The sequence below is a fragment of the Idiotropiscis lumnitzeri genome, chromosome 4 (assembly GCF_059441095.1).
Source record: "Idiotropiscis lumnitzeri isolate Australia: NSW breed Sydney's pygmy pipehorse chromosome 4, RoL_Ilum_1.0, whole genome shotgun sequence".
NCBI lineage: Eukaryota > Metazoa > Chordata > Actinopteri > Syngnathiformes > Syngnathidae > Idiotropiscis > Idiotropiscis lumnitzeri.
In genome coordinates this window covers 18817902-18836459 of record NC_142394.1, presented here as the reverse complement: position 1 = coordinate 18836459, position 18558 = coordinate 18817902, and the positions used below count along the sequence as shown (strand labels likewise).

The following is an 18558-nucleotide window of genomic DNA, read 5'->3' as shown; positions in this document are numbered from 1 at the left end:
CAGGTGATAATTTGAACTCCCAAGTATTTTCCAACGAAATATGGTTTGAACTGCACATCGTTCTATGTGGGTCTTTTCTCCATTAGAAGCCTGTAATGGTAAATATAATAGGGGATTAACCAGTAACATTACTCTTGTTGACAAAAATCTTCAATAAGATTACTTTTGAGCCCTCACTACAAGAAAGAACACGAGGCATAAAAAGATATTTTTATTTTGGTTTCTTCCCCACCAGTAGTTTATCCACAATCAGTTTGAAAGGAAATATAGACTAAGGTACATGAAATGCAGGGATTTTAGTATATACCACAATGTTATGGAGACAGCATATGTGCATACTTTATAGACAAATGCCATTATGATGACCACTGACAAGAGTATAATCCCAAATGCGGGATTGGGCTAGGTTTACGTATAGGACTGCAGAATAAGGGTCTGGGAAACTTGTTAGTGAGCACAAACCAAACACAAAACCCAAACACTTTGCCATGGAACAGAACAATAAATGGTTTCACCCACCACATTCCACAACTGTATTGTGCCCACTTGCTATAGATAACATTTAGCCACACACAAGGCTGTGTAATCATTTATCCAGGGTTTATATGTATATCCAAATACATACATAAACCCCATACACGTAATTAAAATACAAAAAAAATTACAAGTTATTAAAGTGCCTTCTACTGACTCAACCACAATCTCTGAGAGAATGGTATTGATGCAGTATGTTTGAGTAAAAAAATCGAAACAAAAAAAAAAAACCAACAACTTATTTTTAGATTGGCTGAGTCCATCAGTGCTTAAGGGAGAAAGACCAGCAGATGTAAGGCATGATTGCAACTGTTTTGTTAGCTGGGCACATCCGTGTCAAAGTTAATATCATACACAATGCATCTTAGTCGCATGGTAACCACCAAGTGGTTAGCGATCACGAAGCTAACCATTTATCCAATTCAAAACTTGTCATTATGTAGCACCATCTTGATTATTTTTTGTTAGACCTGACTTAATTTATCAGATTGATTGAACCCTGAATTAGCTTTTAATACATTTTGAACGGTTTGTGGTCATATCAAACATTATTCATTTGATGGAAATGTAAAAAGGCGGAAATAAAACTGTGGGCTAAGGTGCGTCACGTTATTTTAACATCACTAAAACGCTTTCTTGGAGCTTGAGAATGGTGCAACACATGGCAGTGAAAGCAAATGTCGATCTAAAAACTGATGAAGAAAGATACTCGTGGGTAGTATAGGGGAAAACTGAACTGATGCTCATAAACCGGCATTTCCCATTATTCTCCTGCAGCATTTCAGCTGAGTGGGTATAAAAATATAGACATTTGAAACCCTGAATATATGTTCTTACGTGATTTTTTTTCCCAGAAAAAAAAAAAACAATTTACACTTGTCCCACTCAGTGCGCACTGTCATATATTTTTTTTTAAAGATTTCACTCCCATCTAAAATGTGTTCTGGCATTAGGAGAAGGAGTTTTACACCCATTACAACACAGAACGGCAAATATAATGTTGTTGCCTTCAACAGCCTACACCATTTAATTTTTAATACACTAAAATTACCTCCGAGTGTGTGACACAGATTTACGGGGATTTGGGTGGGGGGGTGACCTTAAGTGTGATGACGTTACATTAACATGTCTTTGTGGTGCCTGGCTATGTGCTGGCTCTTCTCTGAAGGCCTCCTGAAGCCCTTGGTGCAGTAGTCGCAGCGGTGGGGGTAGTCCTTGGTGTGAATGGAGATGACGTGGCGCTTGAAGCCTGAAGCGTCCGTACTGTTGTACTCACAATACTGGCACTGATAAACCTTCCTGCCACTGTGCGTCTTCATGTGCTTCTTCAGCTCCGCCGGTTGTCGAAAGCCTCGCCGGCAGCGCTTGCACTTAAACGGAAGTTCCTTGGTGTGCAGGGAAAGAATATGGCGACTCAGGGTGAACGTGTCTGGGGCGTTGAAGTTACAGTGCCGGCACTGGTGCACCTTGCTGCCTTTGTGCGTCTCAGCGTGCTTCTTCAACTCCGAAGGTCTGTGAAAACCTTTCTCGCACACGTCGCACTGGTGGGGAAAGTCCTTGGTGTGCACAGAGATGATGTGTCGTTTCAAGTCACTGGAGTTGGTGCTCTTGTGGTCGCAGTGCGGACACTGGTGCGTCTTGTGGCCTTGCACCATCTCGATGTGACGCTGGAGTTCCCGTGCGTCGGCGTACGCCTGTGGGCAGTGGCTGCACTTGAAGGGCAGATCTGCGCCATGCTTGCTTTTGATGTGAGTCTTAAGGTTGGACTGATCCGCACAGCGGAACTCGCAGTGCGGACAGTGATAGGGCTTCTCGCCCGTGTGGGTCCGCATGTGCTTCTTCAGCTCGGACGGGTGGCGAAAGCCTTTGGCGCACTCAACGCACACATGCGCAAAGTTCTTACTGTGCACGGCCAGCAGGTGGCGATTGAGGAGGCCCTGCTCTGCTGTCTCATAATCGCAGTACTTGCAGTGATGCAGCTTGGGCTCTCGGTCCTTGACGATGAGTTTGTCAGAGCCCAGCGGGCTGGACTCATGATAGCGCCGGGAATACTCTGTGTATTCCGGGGAACGCTCGCTGTTGTGGCTCAGCAGCTTGTGACTCTCCAAATGGTTGTGGAAACTGATCTTCTTGTTGGTGGTGAAGTCGCAGTCTGTACACTGATACTTTTTCTTGAGGAGGTGGTTCGGGTGGTTTTTCATGTGGCATTTGAGGAATCCTCGAGAGCGGAACTTCTTGCCGCATATGTGGCACGGGTAGACTGTCAGGGGCATGCCATCGGGCCCGATGATGACTGTAGAAAGAGGTAGTTTAGCAAACTCTTGTTTATTCAAGTGTTACAATATCAAAAGGTACTAAGGGGGAGTGCATACCAGTTTGACACTGCCGTGTGTCCCCTTTCCTCTTTTTCTTGGCTTTGGGTTTGAGGACACGGTTCGTTGGTAAACCTTCTCGGATTTGTAGAAATGTTGTTGATGCACCATTCTTGACCTGATCTATTGTCTTACCTGCACAAACCCAGACGAGACGATCATTAACACAGTCATACATCCATGGCTGAATAGAATTGATATTTACAGCCCAATTAATGACAATGCACAAAAAAAGGTTTGAGACAGTGCCACAAGAACATACTGATGTCATCATCATCATCATCCTCATCACTGTCCTCGTCGTCGTCCTCCTCCTCCTCCTCTTCGATTTTGGGCTGCTTCTTGACTGCCATGTAGACCATCTTGTCACGGCCAACTCCGAGTCTCCCAGATGAGGCAGCTTCAAGGTCAGGGTGGCCATTTTGGTAATCATCCTCAGTTATCACCTCTGTTCCACCTGTAAAAACAGGGCTGGGGGTTAAATCTTAGTACTCACACACAACAATCCATTCAATACTGGTTTAGTGACTTGCCCAAATCATCATCGGCCTCAGCTTTGAAAATGTAGACTTTGATGACTTCTGCTGCGCCGTCTTCCTTGCACTCCTTGTCGTCCATAACCTCAGTGCTAATCTCAAGAGGCGTGTCTCCTATGTCCAGCTTCTCTCCCACCTCATCCACTAAACAGCAACAAGATTCAACCTCAAAAAAGGCAGACAGACACAACTAGAAACACTGTCGGAGATGGAAGACTATCTTACGGGAGATCATGAGGTAATCTTCGGAGCTGCTTCTCCCATCGTCATCCTCATCCATCTGCAAGGGAACGGCCTCCGATGGAAGTTGCTGGTGGATGATGGTCTCTGCATTGGCCTCTGTCACCATCAAGCCCTCTGCTACAAGTTGGTGGTCTAGAGTGTTATCCTGGTGGTCCGAAAGAAGCTCAGCTACAAACACCTGGTCTGACATGTCATCATGGTGGTTGGCATCCTGGATAAGGTCTGAGGTTAGCACATGGTGGTGTTCCAAAGCCGCCTCTATTGCAACTTCTGTCCCCAAGATGTTGTCCGGCATGATCACACTATGTTCTGAATGCACCATGTCCTCGCTGCTTATTTCGTGGCCGTCGACGTCCTGAGACTGCAGGCTTTCTACGTCCACCTCCAGACCCTCCACAACTTCTGCTTCCAAGCCTTCCACTTCCACTTCCTCCTCAAGGCCCTCAACAACATGAGCTTCCAGGTCCTCCACATCGACTTCGGTTTCCAGTCCCTCGACCACATGTGCCTCTAGACCCTCCACCTCGACTTCTCCTTCTAGGCCTTCCACAACCTGAGCCTCCAGCTCGACCACCTGTGTTTGTAGCCCTTCAACCACCTCTGCCTCCAGACCCTCAATATCTGTGTGTAAACCTTGGACAACTTCGGCTTCCAGGCCTTCGACGACCTGAGTCTCCAGGCCCTCCACCTCCAGGCCGTGCTCCAGGAGGATGCCTTCGTCCGTCATCACGTCAGAAAGAAGCATGCCCTCGGGCACAGACACCACAATGTGATCGCCGTCAATGTGTGCCAAGCTACCCATCCCTGCAACTTTAAAATGAGAGACATTACTTGGAGGACAGGAGACACGACAGAATAAATACAGTGGCAACTCAATTCTTAAAACTACTAAAATATAAAGCTTGGCTATAGTTAGTGTTAAAAAATGTTTACTGTGCCGTGAAGTGCATCGCTGACACAGTGTTTACTTGATTTCATTTATGGTTAAAGTCAATTGTGTGCTTATTGCTTTTAATATAAGGATGGGTAAGTTCTGCTTATACTTAAATGGTAATTATCAAGCCATCCATTTTCCATATCGCCGCAGACCTGTGAAAAACACGTATGTCCAATTTTGTAATATTTTTCCCCACGTTAATAAAAGATGAAGAAGATAGCTGGGTTAGGCTCCAGCACCCCCCCGCGACCCTAGTGAGGAGAAGGGGTACAGATCATGGATGGATAGAAGGAAGAGCTTTGAACTCCAGACCATGTTTATATTTTGAAGGACAAGCATCATACAAAGAAATTAGTAAAAATATCACTCACCATTTGCTACATCTTTTAATTTATTTGCTGTTCATCATTTTTTCATTCTATCATTTTTTTTTTATTCTTTGGCTTTCAGCTTAGCATGAGACCCTGCATTGTTTTAGTGTTTTATTGTGTTCACTACTTTTGAACTATCTTTGTTATTTTAATGTTTTTTACGTTATGTACAGTACCTTTGTACGCAGCAACAATTTCCACTCCAAAATTATTTGCTACAACACTTAATGAAATGCACGTAACCACCCACCAAAGTCTTGCATTATCATAGCATGAGGCATCTTCAACTCCTGCGTGTGTAACTCCAACACACCGCCTCCTTGGTCCATGTTTAACCCCGGGAAAAAGAAAACAGCCTGCAAACTATAAGACATAAAACATGAGCATCAGAAAAGTTTGTATATAATTAGCAACAGTGTCATGCAGCATAAAAACAAAACATAAAAATACCTTCACATTTGGTGCGTAGAACTTTAAAATAAAAACAGCATATTAGACGTGCTTCTTCCCACCAATGGAGGTGATCCCTCTGGTAAAAAAAAAAAAAAACCCAACCATTAGCAGCCACAATAACAGTGCAATGTGTTGGAATCAATAACAGTAATATTGTATTTTCCAATTCAATATCCCGGAAAGGCCATGTATGCTGCAGAGGTAATCACTGCACATGAAGCGCACTGTAGTGCAGTAGGTATTTGGGACTGCATGTTGTTGACCACTGGCTCCGTCCTCTGCCAATCATTAGTACTACAGGAGCCTTTAACTTGAGTGCATTTAACTGTACACCTGGAACTAGGCGAGCCTAATGGCGAGGTCTCAGTTGGGGAAAGTGAGCTGCCCCCGTTAGGTGGGCAGGACAAGCCCACCGGTGCTGCCACTGTGGGAGTGCGCCTACATGTTATCAGTGGGAGGAAATGCACTCTCGTCACATCACTGCTCATTACAAAAAAGTACGCTTTATCTCAAGTGGAATGTTTATTGTGCATATTTTCCAGATGCTATTCAAGTTACAGTGTAGCCACAGCCCAATTATAATCTGTGAATGTGTCCTGAGATTGGCCACACTTAATGTACTGCAGACGTTATGCAATGTTTTCATGAAGCTACCGCTTGCTTCCCACCAAGCGGAGCTAACTAGCAAACGAGCTACAACTGATCCTCCCAGCGCCATTTTGTTTTAGCATCGCGGCTAAGCGTCTGCGCTGATTAGCGGCTTTAAAAACCATACACTTCGACTTTAAATTCTCAACGATACAGGAATGACACCGTCGCCGAACAAGAGCCGAACTAACATGTCACAATGTATCATTAGATGTTTGCTCGATGCAACTCTCCCCGCGACCGTTCGTCTGGCTAGCTAGCCTGCTAAGCTAGGTGGCGCCGCCTGTGCCGCATTATGTCCGTGTTGTTTTTTCCAAAAGGCTCAAAGAGGCCCGCTACGGCCGACTGGGCCCTTGCGAATTAAACCACATTCCATTCGGATTGGTCCAAAGCAAATTTACCTGATAACGTCGTCTTCGGACTCTTTTGGTGTTTCTCCCCCTCCTCCGTTTTGTCTATTATTGTTTTTGGTTTATTTTTGACGGTAAGCTAAGTGCGGCCTGCAGTTTTGGATCCCCGGGCACTCTTTGCTAGGCCTCGGCCAATCAGCTTGCTTCCTGACAAGCAGAGGGAGGGCGGGGGGCAGACAATGCGTGGCCTCGTTTACCGCTGATCCCTTACTATTTGCGTCATGCATAAGAGAGTAGTTACACTAACAGGCATTCTATTAATGGGAACACAATATGCGCACTATGCTTGCGAACGAAACGTAGGTATCGACACGCGAACCCTTGAAAAAAATATATCGAAGTATCTACTTGGACTTTTAGTTTACACGGATGAGGCCTGTAGGCCATTTTGTGACGATGGGTGTGGTAGCATTTTTGGTCATCCACACAGGAAACGACAACGTCCTGCTACTGCATCGACTCGAGATTGAAACTTTGTTTGCATGTGATGCAAATAGACAAAGGACAGACACACACACACACACAATGTTTTAGACCAAGGTTTATTATACATTTTCATTGTAGTTTTTCAGAAGTTCTCCACGAGAGTGAAAGCTGTTCTCAAGCAGGAAGCCTATGTTGCATAACAATTTTAATTTCAGTAGATTCCAAAACAATAAAACATCCCAATCCGCCAATGGATATGCAGCAATAATGCATCAGAGTATTGGTAACTTTGATGACCAGAGATGTAGATTTAGAAAAGTTTTTGCAGCTCAAATGCACCTTGGCACAAACCACCTATTTTTAAGGTTTATTTTAAATATCAATGAGGGCAGTGTAATAACGCTGCGGTTTACAATGTAAACGATCATCTGACGATTATTTCAATGTGAACAATGCCAGCATTCAGAAATTCTCAGATTGTGTGACACAAAGCAAACGAAATTAGCGCACAACAGTTACATACCAATGAGAATGGACCCCCCCCCCCCCAAAAAAAAACAATATCAAGCATGCGTTACTTAGTGCCTACATCTAGTAGGAATTCACACACAAAAAAAAACTTCATTTAAATCTTCATAACAATAACATCAAAAAGCAATTACAATTAGTGGAAATTACAGCAGTTTCTCACAATTACCATAGAAAAATAAGTAAAATTGACCCAAACAAATCTGGAAGCTCTTGAGATTGTCCATATAACATTTATTGGAGTGTGCCTTCTTGTTTGCCAACGCAGCCATGCTGGCTATTCTTGATGCTGCTTCATGCAAGATAAAGAGATGAGTCTTGACTAGATCCAGTCTACGTTTTTTGCAAGATGTCACTGAGAAAAGCTTAAGCGAAGAATGCAGCAGTGAACATCTTTTTCGTACATCATACTTCAGTAGCAGCCATCTTTCCAGGATTCATCAGAGATTTTCGCCATGCCCAACGACCTGTTGATAAAATCCAGTCTTTATTGCCTTTGTTCACAGGCAGACCTTGGAGGGTCATCAAACTACTTTTTATGACAAGTATCAAAAGTACAACAATGTGATGACATCATAAGCAGGAAGAAAAAAAAAACTTTGCAATTCAGTGTTGACAGTAAGGAGTGCTCGTTTGGAGGTATGGTAACGACCTTCCCACGTTGACCGCCCAAAACAAATAGTAGGACTCTTCAAAGTCAGACATCCCATAAATTGTATAAATTGGAGTTCAACCAAAGTATACTGGAACTGGCACAGACTCCAGACAGTCATAATGTAACAAGACTGCAACGAGTAACTTCAGCAAGTGCGTTTTGCTTCTCTTTATTTTAATGTTGTTGCCACCTCAGAAGACTACCAGTAATGGCAAACATGTTAGTGTGATGATGCAGAACAAGAACTGACTGACTATAATGGTATATTGGAAGATGAGCAACAAAATTTTTTTTTTTTTTACATTATTACATGCATGGTAGGTTAATTTAACACTTTAAATTCTTCCTAGGTGTGATTGTGAGTGTGGATGTTTGCGTGTGCCCTGCGATGAAGATAAGCTGTTTGGATAATGGATGGATAATTTTACCAAGCAGCTGTCATGTTGAATACACAACAAATGAATACATAAAACAACGTACCTAAATCTCAAGTTATGAAGCATGTATTAATGCCAGCAGAGGCTATAAAATGCCAGCAGGTGACGATATTGCTCAAAGACATTTTTGTTGTTTCCATCACACGCCATGGCAGCTGTCTTCAAAGTGTGTGTTGTTTTTACTGTATTTGAATTTTAGTTTTATAATACAGTTAGCACTTCCTTATACTTATATGACCTTTGAGAATGGAAAAAAATGCCACTTAAAACATTGTACAGTTATGTTTGTTTTATGATGGCAACAGCTCGAGTCTGGAGCAAACCGATTCCCCCAAAAAATGTTCTTCAGGGAAACTGTTTAGAAATGAGAACAACTTGGATGACAAGCAGCGTCAGGGAACAGATTATGTTCAATTTAACAGTTTCCACTGCCTTTTATAGTGCTTACCTCCTGGCCGGCTGTGATAGTTTACTTCTGGTGGCTACAGACTGTCCTCGGCCCACAGTGGTCCGCCCAGCGCCATTGGAGACTCTTCCTGGGATGTAGGGGCCGCCGTTAGCAGAGCCAGCGGGCTGGACCCGGCGAGCCCCCGTAGCAGGAGGTGCTTGGATAACAGGCAGCCCTCGGGAAGGCTGACGAGATGCCATTGACCCTACGGGGGTGACAGCTTTCACTGGAGCCCGCAGAGAAAGAGGAGACTGGCCGTTGCTGCGCAGTCGACTACCTGCCATACCTTTAGTGAACGACAGGTAGTGTTTGTCAGTGGTGGGATCATAGCACTTGCGGAAGTGAATGCTAAGGAGAGAAAAACAACCCTATCTGAAGAACATGAGCATTTTTTTTACATGGGGACAAGCAGGTTTGATAAGCAGGGAAGTGAGATTGTCAGATAAGGAATGTTACTAGAGGCAAAGCGCAAAGGGGCAACATCGATTGTGGTTGTACTTTGGGATTGGCATTGAAATAGAGATTAGTGTATATAGTATTTCGATTTTTCTAAATTTGTTGCATGCATTGTCCAACAATTAGAAATTTACTCCTAATTTAGTACACAGTTTTGGAAAAGGCAGACCCTTGATAAACAGGAGATCTTGATGTGTTCTGTGAGTCTCTATCTGTGGTCACATTGGATTTTTTAAATGGACAGATGGACGATGTAATTCATAGAAGAGGTATTAAAAAAAAGGTATGCGCTTAAATATGGATGAATATTTTATTAAAATAATTTTCATATTTAATTGTTATCATTTAAACAATTATTTAGTTAAATACAAATGTTAAAACAACTAACGCATTAATTTGAATTAACCTATTTTGGTAAGTTAATACATATTACAAATACTGCAAGACACTTCATACATATTTGGTGGCCTGAATTAAATTATTTTATATTTTCATTAATAATAAATCTCAATGAATGCAAAAATATTCATCTTGCTAAAGATTTCTCACAATAATTAATTATTTAACAAGGTTGGGAACATAAATATTAATACTGTATGTAACACTTTATTTCATGTAGTCTGTGCCAACTGGTGCCAGTGGACACCATGTTGATGACGCCCGCCTTCGGGAAATGTAAGGGAAGTGTGGTATCTAAGATAAACAGAGTCCTACATAACGCTTTTGCTTTCACAGACCTCAGATAACGGAGTCATTGCTTATCTTTTTTTTTTTTTCACCCTGATAACAAGACATGTTGAAGTCCTAATTCCAATAACTAAAAAAGAGTTGTAAGTGGCAGCGGGATGGTGGAAAGAAAGCGGCATTGCTGAAGGATAGTTTATAAAACAGGCCGATGGCATTCTATTAGAGGAGAGGTCCAGGGAAAAGAGGGAGGGGGTTACCTGAGGAGTGGGAGGGAGTCAAGTGGGACATGCGGTTGCCAGAACTTTGGAGGTTAGCCTCCATGCTGCGGCTGTTTCTGACTGCTTCCAGGGAACGTAGGCTGGTGCGGGGGGCCAGATTAGGCATGCTGTGCCTCAACTCTTCTGGAACCATAGGTAGACAACATATGAAGCAACAAGAGTCGGACATCATCACCTTGACTGTTGACAGTCATGCTTTGACCAACTATCCAAATAGAAATTTCCAGAAACTGTTTAAAAGTAAATACATAAATAAAAGTAATCTTACATACCCTCACTCTTGGCATATTTGAGAAGCTCTGCACTGGGGCCCTGAAGAGAACGTCTGGGGGTTCTTGTGCGAGGGGCCCCAAGTCTGCTACTGTGCTCCTGACCGTGGTTGGAGGTTGAGGGCGACAGACATCGAGGTGAGCCTAAGGGCGACGGGGTGAAGCGGTGACGCTGCTGGGGCACGGGACTGAATTCATCCTCTTCATCTTCCAGGCTGTAGTTATCAAATTCCTGGTCGCTGTAGGTGCCGCCCCGTCGAAGGGATTGCAGGGACGTTGTAGAGCTGCGACGTGACGCAGACGCCGAACTTGAAGCGTAATCCTGCCTCAGACCTGTGATTGAAAAATGAACAGTAAATTAAAGAATCACAAATTCAGGAGGCGTCGATGTTATAAACAGCATGTGTTTGTGTCTCTGAGGAAATTCCGCAATGACAAGGCACGAGGTGTGAAGCCTAACACCTGACACTTTTCCTGCCACGTTGTGTTGAAAGCAATATCTAAGCCTGTTGTTTTATTTGACATAAAATGAAAGCGCACGCAGCAGTACCACGGCGTCTTTTTACACTTTTGCCAGGTCTTCTGTTACGGTTATGAAGTGGCAATTTTGTTACATCTCTGTGCAAAAGTACTCCCGGTACAAACAGTCTCTACTTACTCTCTTCTTGTAGACGAGCCATAATCTGGACATCAGTAAGATCCTGCAGTTTATAACCCATGGAGATGGAGTCATCCGAAGTACTGAGCTCGCTGTCTATAGAAGACTGAGAGCTCAGGGCCGAGGGCACACCAGAAACACCTGTAAAGTGGGATGATGTATTAAAACAAACATGTTACATTTAGTCACAGCTTGCTAATACTTGGTGTTTTCTAATCCCTTGCATACAATTCTTATACATACTTTATCATTCCTTTTTGAATTGTTGAACAATTGTCAATGTGTGCAATTAATCGTGCGTTGATAATCTCAACCATTTTCCAATGGAGGAAAAAACATTTTTAAAATCTGAGCAAATTTGAGTTTGAGCATCTTCCTGGAACAATGTGAGGTAGACTTAAGAGATTGATGTTAGTAGTTAATACGAGAGAAAAAAAAAACAGTCCTGTGGCCTCAATGGGGCTGATGAGAAATTTTCACAAAGTAACAGTACAATGATAACTTTTAGGCCGTCATCAGCCTTGTGCGAACAGAACGGTTCACAAAAGATGTGTCCAACTACTCATGACAGAGGCTGATGGATTCATTCGTTTTACTATTCATAAGTGATGGCCGTTACGACAATAAGAATGAACTGGTAGCCTGCTAGTTAAAACACTAACCGGAAAAAAATCTTTGATTTGATGCGTGTTCCCTGGCAAGTAAGCATCGAGCATGTTTGGATATATTGTATTTGTACAAAATACTAAATTAGAGGCATTTAAATTTGACAACTAAGACAAACCAGGAACATCCGGCTGCTCACAAGTTTGGAATTGCATTGGATCACCACACCATAAGCCATGCAAAAACTTGACAACAACATTAGCAACATGAATAAATGTCAGGAAAATCAGAAGAACAAATGTATCACCCATCAAGTCGGATGAGTTAGGGACATTTCATTGATGTAAACGCCGTTTCAACACCTTTAAAATAGCAGTGCATTTACCCAGCAAAGTATAAATCACACCTACTTAAAACAACTACTAACCGTCTTCCATAGTATTCTGGCTTTAGTTAAAGGTCATCATAGTGACAGAAATCTAAACTGTAATTTCATTGACATTTTAGAGTGGCATTCTAGACCATTTTTGCCTGCCCAAATTATTTCTGAAATAAGCTACACATTGATTCCTTTATTAACAGTATTTCTGAGAGAGAGAGAGAGAGAGCTCTTCACACAAAAAAATCAGGTTTTCATAAAAAAAAAAAATGTGTTAATGAGAATACTTTAAGCGTTTTTCCATATTTTATTTCAGTTTTTTGGAAGAAAAAAAATTCCATTTGATTTTCTTTCCCCAAGTGAATGGAATACTCTTCCGTACTAAGGTAATTGTTGTAATTGTTATTTGTTTTTCTAGGTTTGCTCTGACATCATAACAGCAACCACTGATCTCCTGGACACAATGACATTGAAAATAATTAGCAATAATTTCAAGTATATGTGATTTATAGCTAACCCAGTAAAACATGCAAAAAAAATAAATAAATAAAAAAAGCCCTCAAGTGGACCAATTATTGACACATTAGTGCACACATGACAAATGACCCACTTCCCAGCAAAAACTGAAATCAGTCCCGCTGGTCGTGTTGTACAGAACATGAGGAGCACAGTGTGTTAATGTCATGCCATACCTGAGCTGCCACAGGTTAGTAGAGATTTGTTAGTTGATTTGTGGTACCCAGGAGAAATCAGGCCTGAGCCTGCCGAGCCTGCTTCTGCCGACGGGCTGCTGTACATGTTCCTCCAGCGGGATGCTGCGGGTCAACAGGAAATGATAGATATGATGACATATAGTGGACGACAAAGAAAAGTAAAAGGTGTGGCACTAGTGTTAACGGATCACTTGACAATAGGCGGGGGTTGAAAGTAACAAAAGGCGCAGAAAGAACACGGTGTGGCGCTCCAACTCCGCGGCAAGGGGGAGGATGACATTTGTACAATTCTGTAGTTTAGGAGTAAAATGAGTTCAAGACAACACAGCTAAAATTGCCATTTCCAGACAACTTCATCTTTAAACTGCGCAGGAAATGCGTTAACAACATCTGGGAAACCGCCACACTTGAATTCATCTGAATGAGTGTTTACTGTTTCCACCCATTTTTTTTTTTCGAAGCGGAAAGAATGAGACGTCTATTTAGGTGACGTATTTTTTCACAAGTGGATGATTGGAGGAAATAGGGCGACGACAACATGATTTGAGACCTACAACTAAAATTTGCCACATCCCCACATTTCCTCTCACTTTGTGAAATACAGTACAATATAATATAGTGATGCCGTAGGATGGACCACTTTATATGAGACGGAATTACGGCTGACGTCTAAATCGTAACTATGGTTTGCCAAAAACATGCAGTTTCACTCCTATTCCTACCATTGATAAAAGGAAAGTTGGCCCTCAGGCGAGTGACTAAACCCAGTGCATAACTTTTGGAGTCATTTTGTTTTGCAATGAATAACCTTTTTTGTCTCGGGTTTTGCAGAGAGAAGCTGCACAAAGCCAAAATAATGAAAGGAGCGTGTCAGATGATACATTAACCTCACCTCAAGCGTACACACCCTACATATGTCTAAAAAAAGAAGCAAGGTGCACACAACAATATCAGCATTTTTTTTCACCCCTAATAAAAGCATTTTCTTAAAATTAATAGGTTAAACACATACTCTGGTCCAAACGGTTGATTAGGGTCCGACATGCCTTCTCCGTCTCTGGGCTGGGGTGGTCCAAAACCTGCCGACACCACTTCAACGGAGACTCTGGGCCTGCGTCCGATACTTGTTTTTTGGGAGACACATATAACCTGCCCACAACAAAGAAAATTCATTGCTACAAATGAGAGCGAAAAGAAAGGGAGAAAATAAGAGTTGGAGCAGGACTGGTGTGAAGAGTATTAAACCAAATGGATGGAGGCGACTCCTTAGGGACAAAACTGAATGCCAAGTCACACGTTACAGTTTCATAGCTGGAGGAAATGTTCAGAAAAATTAAAGTCTTCATACATCTGAATTACAGTAGATAACAAGGATGATTAATTGAGGCCTTGGTATTTGCTTAAAAAAAAATCTCTGTCAAAAGGAAGCCATGTGCAAGCCCCTGTGTGGTCATCATGTGTCTGTGTGTATTTTTTTTTAATGCTTTCATCACAAATGTGCAGTTTATTCACCGAGATGGCAAACAGCCAGAAGCTTTGAAGTGGTCACATGGGCTGATCCTTTGAGGTGTGTGCACAAAAGACGCGGACCAACTGGTTCAGAACCAGAATCAACCACAAATTGTCTTCCCATTGGACAAACACAAAGGCAAAAAAAAAAAAAAAATCCCAGCAGAATGAGCAACAACACAAGGAGAAATATTCAGGTCGCATATCCCGCTGCTTCTCTCTGTGGTGGTCTTGTTTGTGCACTCAGAACACAGTTGAATTAACCTACATCGCACTTGCATTTGATTTTTTCTGGCCAAAAGTTCAGCGCTGGTTTTAGTTGCGCTTTTCAGTGATACAAAAAATGTATGTCTCATCTGAGTGATAGTTCCAATATATTGTAGGGGATAATGTTTAGTTTCGATTGACGCCGTCAGAGAAGTAATCATTTAACAACAGAATAATTAGAGTTGTGGTTTGTGATGTTTTATAATGGCAAGTTCTCATTGCATGTTTGTTTTTTTTAAAGATTACACAAAAATGACAACCTCAAAAGAAACAAAAGCTTGACCACAAAATGGATCACTGTGAACCTCAAGAATTAACATCATATACGGTTTTCTTTTTAGTTTCAAGTTTTGATTTGAACTATTTGGCGTCAGTAGATTACATTCAACATTGTTTTACCAAATTAACTCCCACCAGGAGATTGTGAATCAAAAAGAAACATCATTCTCTATGTTAAGGCAAATATTATAATACAGCTCCGACAGTGGATCTAAAATTATACATGTGCCTATTAATGTAATTTAATCCAAGTCAAAGCTCTATGAAATCATATTGGTTTGCTTAGGAAGTACACAGTACATGAAGGACATTTCCTTATGAGTTTGAGGGTTGCGGTATTAGCCATTATTTGAAAATAATAATATTGTGCACAGCCAACAGCAACTTCAACAGGACCTATGCGATGATTGGCCCTGCATTCCCCCGGGATTGGACAGCCTCATTTTGCGCCAGTGTTTCTGTCCCAGTTGCAGTCCGGTCACAGTTGGGGCCCTGTGTCACATGCTGCGCAATCCCACCCAAAGCAGTTTATCCATGCGGCAGCAACCAGGCCAGGCCAGATCAGATTATGTTCCTACCAGGATTACTGGGTATTTTGGCGATGATGCACCTCTAAAGCACATATGGTAAGGCTAATGATGAAATAAGAGGGGAATGGGTTAGCTGGCACTTAAGCTGCTAAATTGGCTGGTTTTAGCATTTTTGTTGTTGTTTTTATGTCATTGCTGCTTTGGGGAATTATATGATGTCTATACAAATTGGAAGCCAAGAATTATCAAACGAAAATATACATACACAGATTGAATTCTAGATGTCCTGGCTACTGTTTTATAGTCAGGTGGCAACTTATTTTGTTTTAGTGATCAAATAGATGATATTTGTCGACAAACGGCAACATGTGAAAAAGAAGTACTGTATTGACTTTAATTGCTGTAACTCAGGTCTTTACAAATAACTCCATGAAAACCTGTCAAACACGTATTAAGTCAGGGCATCTTGCTTACCGGTTTTCCTTTTTTTAGAGTTAACTTTAATTAAGTGAGCACGAACAGCCTCTGGTATTCACGTCTACTCAACTTACTGTTTCTGAAATCTCCCCCACCAGCTGGCTACATTTCCTTTGCTGATAAATGTCAAGGATGACTTGTGGTGTTGCTCATTTGTTTATGTCTCAGAATTATGTAAAATTCAAAGTAGACATAATTGTCACTTGCCCTATGGGAAGACACTCAGCTGCAAGGGTCCAACTAAAATTGCATGCGACTCATCTTATTGCAGAGACTCTCGCATCAAGACAAATGATGAGATGTGACATTCATGCAACATACCAGCATATGTGAATTTTGGATATGTTAAAACATTAATCAGTTGTGTAGAGTAGTTGAAAAAAACATACCAACTGTCCTCATCTTCAACTTGGGTACACTCCTCTTCCAAATCAAGAACGTCCACCTCATCTAGAGCGGATTGCTCCATCCCTGAATCGCTTTCTGCTAAAGTCTCAGACTCATAACTGTCTTGCGAGGGGCTGTCCGGCGTCTGGCCTTGACTCTGTCTCGGCCCACCACTACAGGGCAACGTGAGGAAGCCGCCGCATGGACCGACATCCTCGGCTAAATCTTCATCCTCTTCGTCCTCCAACGGGTTGGCACCTGGGAGTGGGGACATGTCGTCGCTGCTGCTGAAGCTTTCCAACGGGGGTGACAGCTGCAAGTCTCTGCTCCCCAGGCTCCCCCCTGAACAATTTAACCTCTCATTGATATCAACGGCCAGTGTACGATTGCTCTCGCTGCTAGCTCCTCGGGTGATGATGTTTTTGCTTCCCCTGTTGCGTAGCGTCTCATTCTGGACCTCCAGTCTGTGAACAAGTTCCTGCAACTTTCGGACCTCCTCCAGCTCCACCCCCTCTAGGTCTTGAGTCCCCTCCACTTCACCATCGCAGCCAAGCTTGGAGCCCTCCATGAGGTCAGGGGGACTACCATTGTCAGGCTGGGGGACCCGGCTGGCGCTTTCTGGAACCACCATCCTCCTCTGTTGGGAGTTGCATGACAACAAATGAAGGGATGCAATAAGAAACGTTTAGTCATTATTGACTCATCTCTTGTCTGTTTCAGAGACAACAAATTAATCAGAATATAAAAGTGTGACGAACCATCTCTAAACGAGCAATGTGTGACAACCAAATTTCAGCGAACCGACGTTCAGATTCACCAACACGTTAACATCACTTTTTTGCTTGTTCAGAAATTCGAGACACGACGCGCAAGATTACCCTTTCGAAAAATATTGTCATATAATGCCGAATTCTTCCTGCTCGGAAATAAAATAACAAGTAGCTGGTGAACCCGCGAACACTCTTGTTGATGTTAGCGCGGCTAGCATATGCGATGAGCAAAACAACCGTACCGGTGAGTGTTCCGTGTTGTCTTCACGAGCTGTGACGAGTGCCCGGCCGCCACTCCGAGCTCAAACAACTCCCCGGAACACGAGCGATCGCATGGATGAGCCAGTGAATACCAAACCGGTGAATGTCTTCGTTAATGGTCGCGGAATAACTTCGCTTGTTCTCATTTGGTGTCCATGTTGTCGTAATGCCAACGAGACATCACTGGTTGCAGTCATGTCGCTCGTCGGTAACTAGCTTGTTGATGGACTTTAGTTAGCATACAGAGCCCCTCCCCCGAGAGGGTTTTTACGCTGTTATCGGGTGCCCTCTATTGGTGGAACGCAGTAATGTTGAATACTGTAGACAGAGTTTTAGAGCCACTGGGTGTCGCTGTTTACAACACAGTTTTCCGTGTTACTTTGATTTGTGAATTTAGTTTGTGCGGTGAGTCAGATCGAATCTTAACTTGTATATAAAATCAATATTCCCTATTGAAACATTCACTCCAGGCTAAAAATATTTTTGTTGCATGTTTTAATAAAAATAAATAGCTGTAATGTATGAAAACATACTGGAAAGAAATATTGAGTTTACACTGAGACAAGCTGTGTCAGTCACAACAACAGGAACTACTTGGCAAGTAGTTGTACTTGTAGTTAGTCCTTGCATAGTGTTTTGCAAGGCATGTCCACCACTGGTGTCACAAAAGATATATTGGGACACTCTTAACTCTCTTAACATAAAAAAAAACCTTTGGTTTAACGTGGAAAGCATCTGTAATACTGCGGTTAACATTTGGATCTTTTCAGAGTTGGAGGTTGGCTGGCGTAAAGGTGTCCACATATCTTTAACACCCAATTGTGGTTGTTTAATTAGTTTAGAAATAATTTCCAGGTCAAATACAAATAATTACAAATAATGGAATAATACAAATCATAATTTACATTTGCCTATCGTATCATATTGTGCATTATTTTTAATGTAATGCCATGTATTTGTCAATCAAAATACAACCAAACTTGACATTGTATGGAGTCAGGGGTGTACGGAGGGCGGGGCTAACAGGGCAGGCA

General features: G+C 42.3%; 2 protein-coding genes across 4 annotated transcripts; both read right to left on the bottom strand.

Moving 5' to 3' along the window:
* Window positions 1-197: 197 nt before the first annotated feature.
* znf711 (ZFX family zinc finger ZNF711) lies at window positions 198-6677 on the bottom strand. Its single transcript, XM_088294836.1, has 8 exons — window positions 6496-6677; window positions 5444-5522; window positions 5244-5356; window positions 3668-4495; window positions 3440-3586; window positions 3169-3363; window positions 2907-3041; window positions 198-2827 (listed from the first exon to the last, which is right to left on the bottom strand). Exons 3-8 carry the CDS (start codon window positions 5320-5322, stop codon window positions 1650-1652), a joined length of 2562 nt encoding a protein of 853 aa, XP_088150962.1. The 5' UTR covers window positions 5323-5356; window positions 5444-5522; window positions 6496-6677; the 3' UTR covers window positions 198-1649.
* A 350-nt stretch (window positions 6678-7027) lies between these two features.
* Window positions 7028-17769, bottom strand: LOC148338426 (SLAIN motif-containing protein-like). 3 transcript variants are annotated; one of them, XM_088292847.1, is made up of 9 exons: window positions 17506-17769; window positions 16496-17130; window positions 14057-14193; window positions 13024-13146; window positions 11347-11487; window positions 10692-11021; window positions 10399-10542; window positions 8999-9284; window positions 7028-7925 (listed from the first exon to the last, which is right to left on the bottom strand). In XM_088292847.1, exons 2-9 carry the CDS (start codon window positions 17122-17124, stop codon window positions 7871-7873), a joined length of 1845 nt encoding a protein of 614 aa, XP_088148973.1. In that variant the 5' UTR covers window positions 17125-17130; window positions 17506-17769; the 3' UTR covers window positions 7028-7870. The 3 variants fall into 3 exon arrangements, with proteins under 3 accessions (XP_088148973.1, XP_088148974.1, XP_088148976.1); XM_088292848.1 differs by having other exon boundaries at window positions 10399-10539; XM_088292850.1 differs by lacking the exon at window positions 10399-10542.
* Window positions 17770-18558: the final 789 nt, after the last annotated feature.

What these genes read in the sequence shown, in the direction of transcription:
- znf711 (XM_088294836.1), bottom strand. Translation starts at nt 5,322, where the DNA reads ATGGACCAAGGAGGCGGTGTGTTGGAGTTACACACGCAGGAGTTGAAG. An exon ending in TATGATAATGCAAGACTTTG is followed by an intron (nt 4,496 to 5,243) that starts GTGGGTGGTTAC and finishes CTCATTTTAAAG; the next exon opens with TTGCAGGGATGGGTAGCTTG. An exon ending in AGATTACCTCATGATCTCCC is followed by an intron (nt 3,587 to 3,667) that starts GTAAGATAGTCT and finishes GTTGCTGTTTAG; the next exon opens with TGGATGAGGTGGGAGAGAAG.
- LOC148338426 (XM_088292847.1), bottom strand. Translation starts at nt 17,124, where the DNA reads ATGGTGGTTCCAGAAAGCGCCAGCCGGGTCCCCCAGCCTGACAATGGT. An exon ending in GGCTCGTCTACAAGAAGAGA is followed by an intron (nt 11,022 to 11,346) that starts GTAAGTAGAGAC and finishes TTTCAATCACAG; the next exon opens with GTCTGAGGCAGGATTACGCT. An exon ending in GACTCCCTCCCACTCCTCAG is followed by an intron (nt 9,285 to 10,398) that starts GTAACCCCCTCC and finishes CGTTCACTAAAG; the next exon opens with GTATGGCAGGTAGTCGACTG.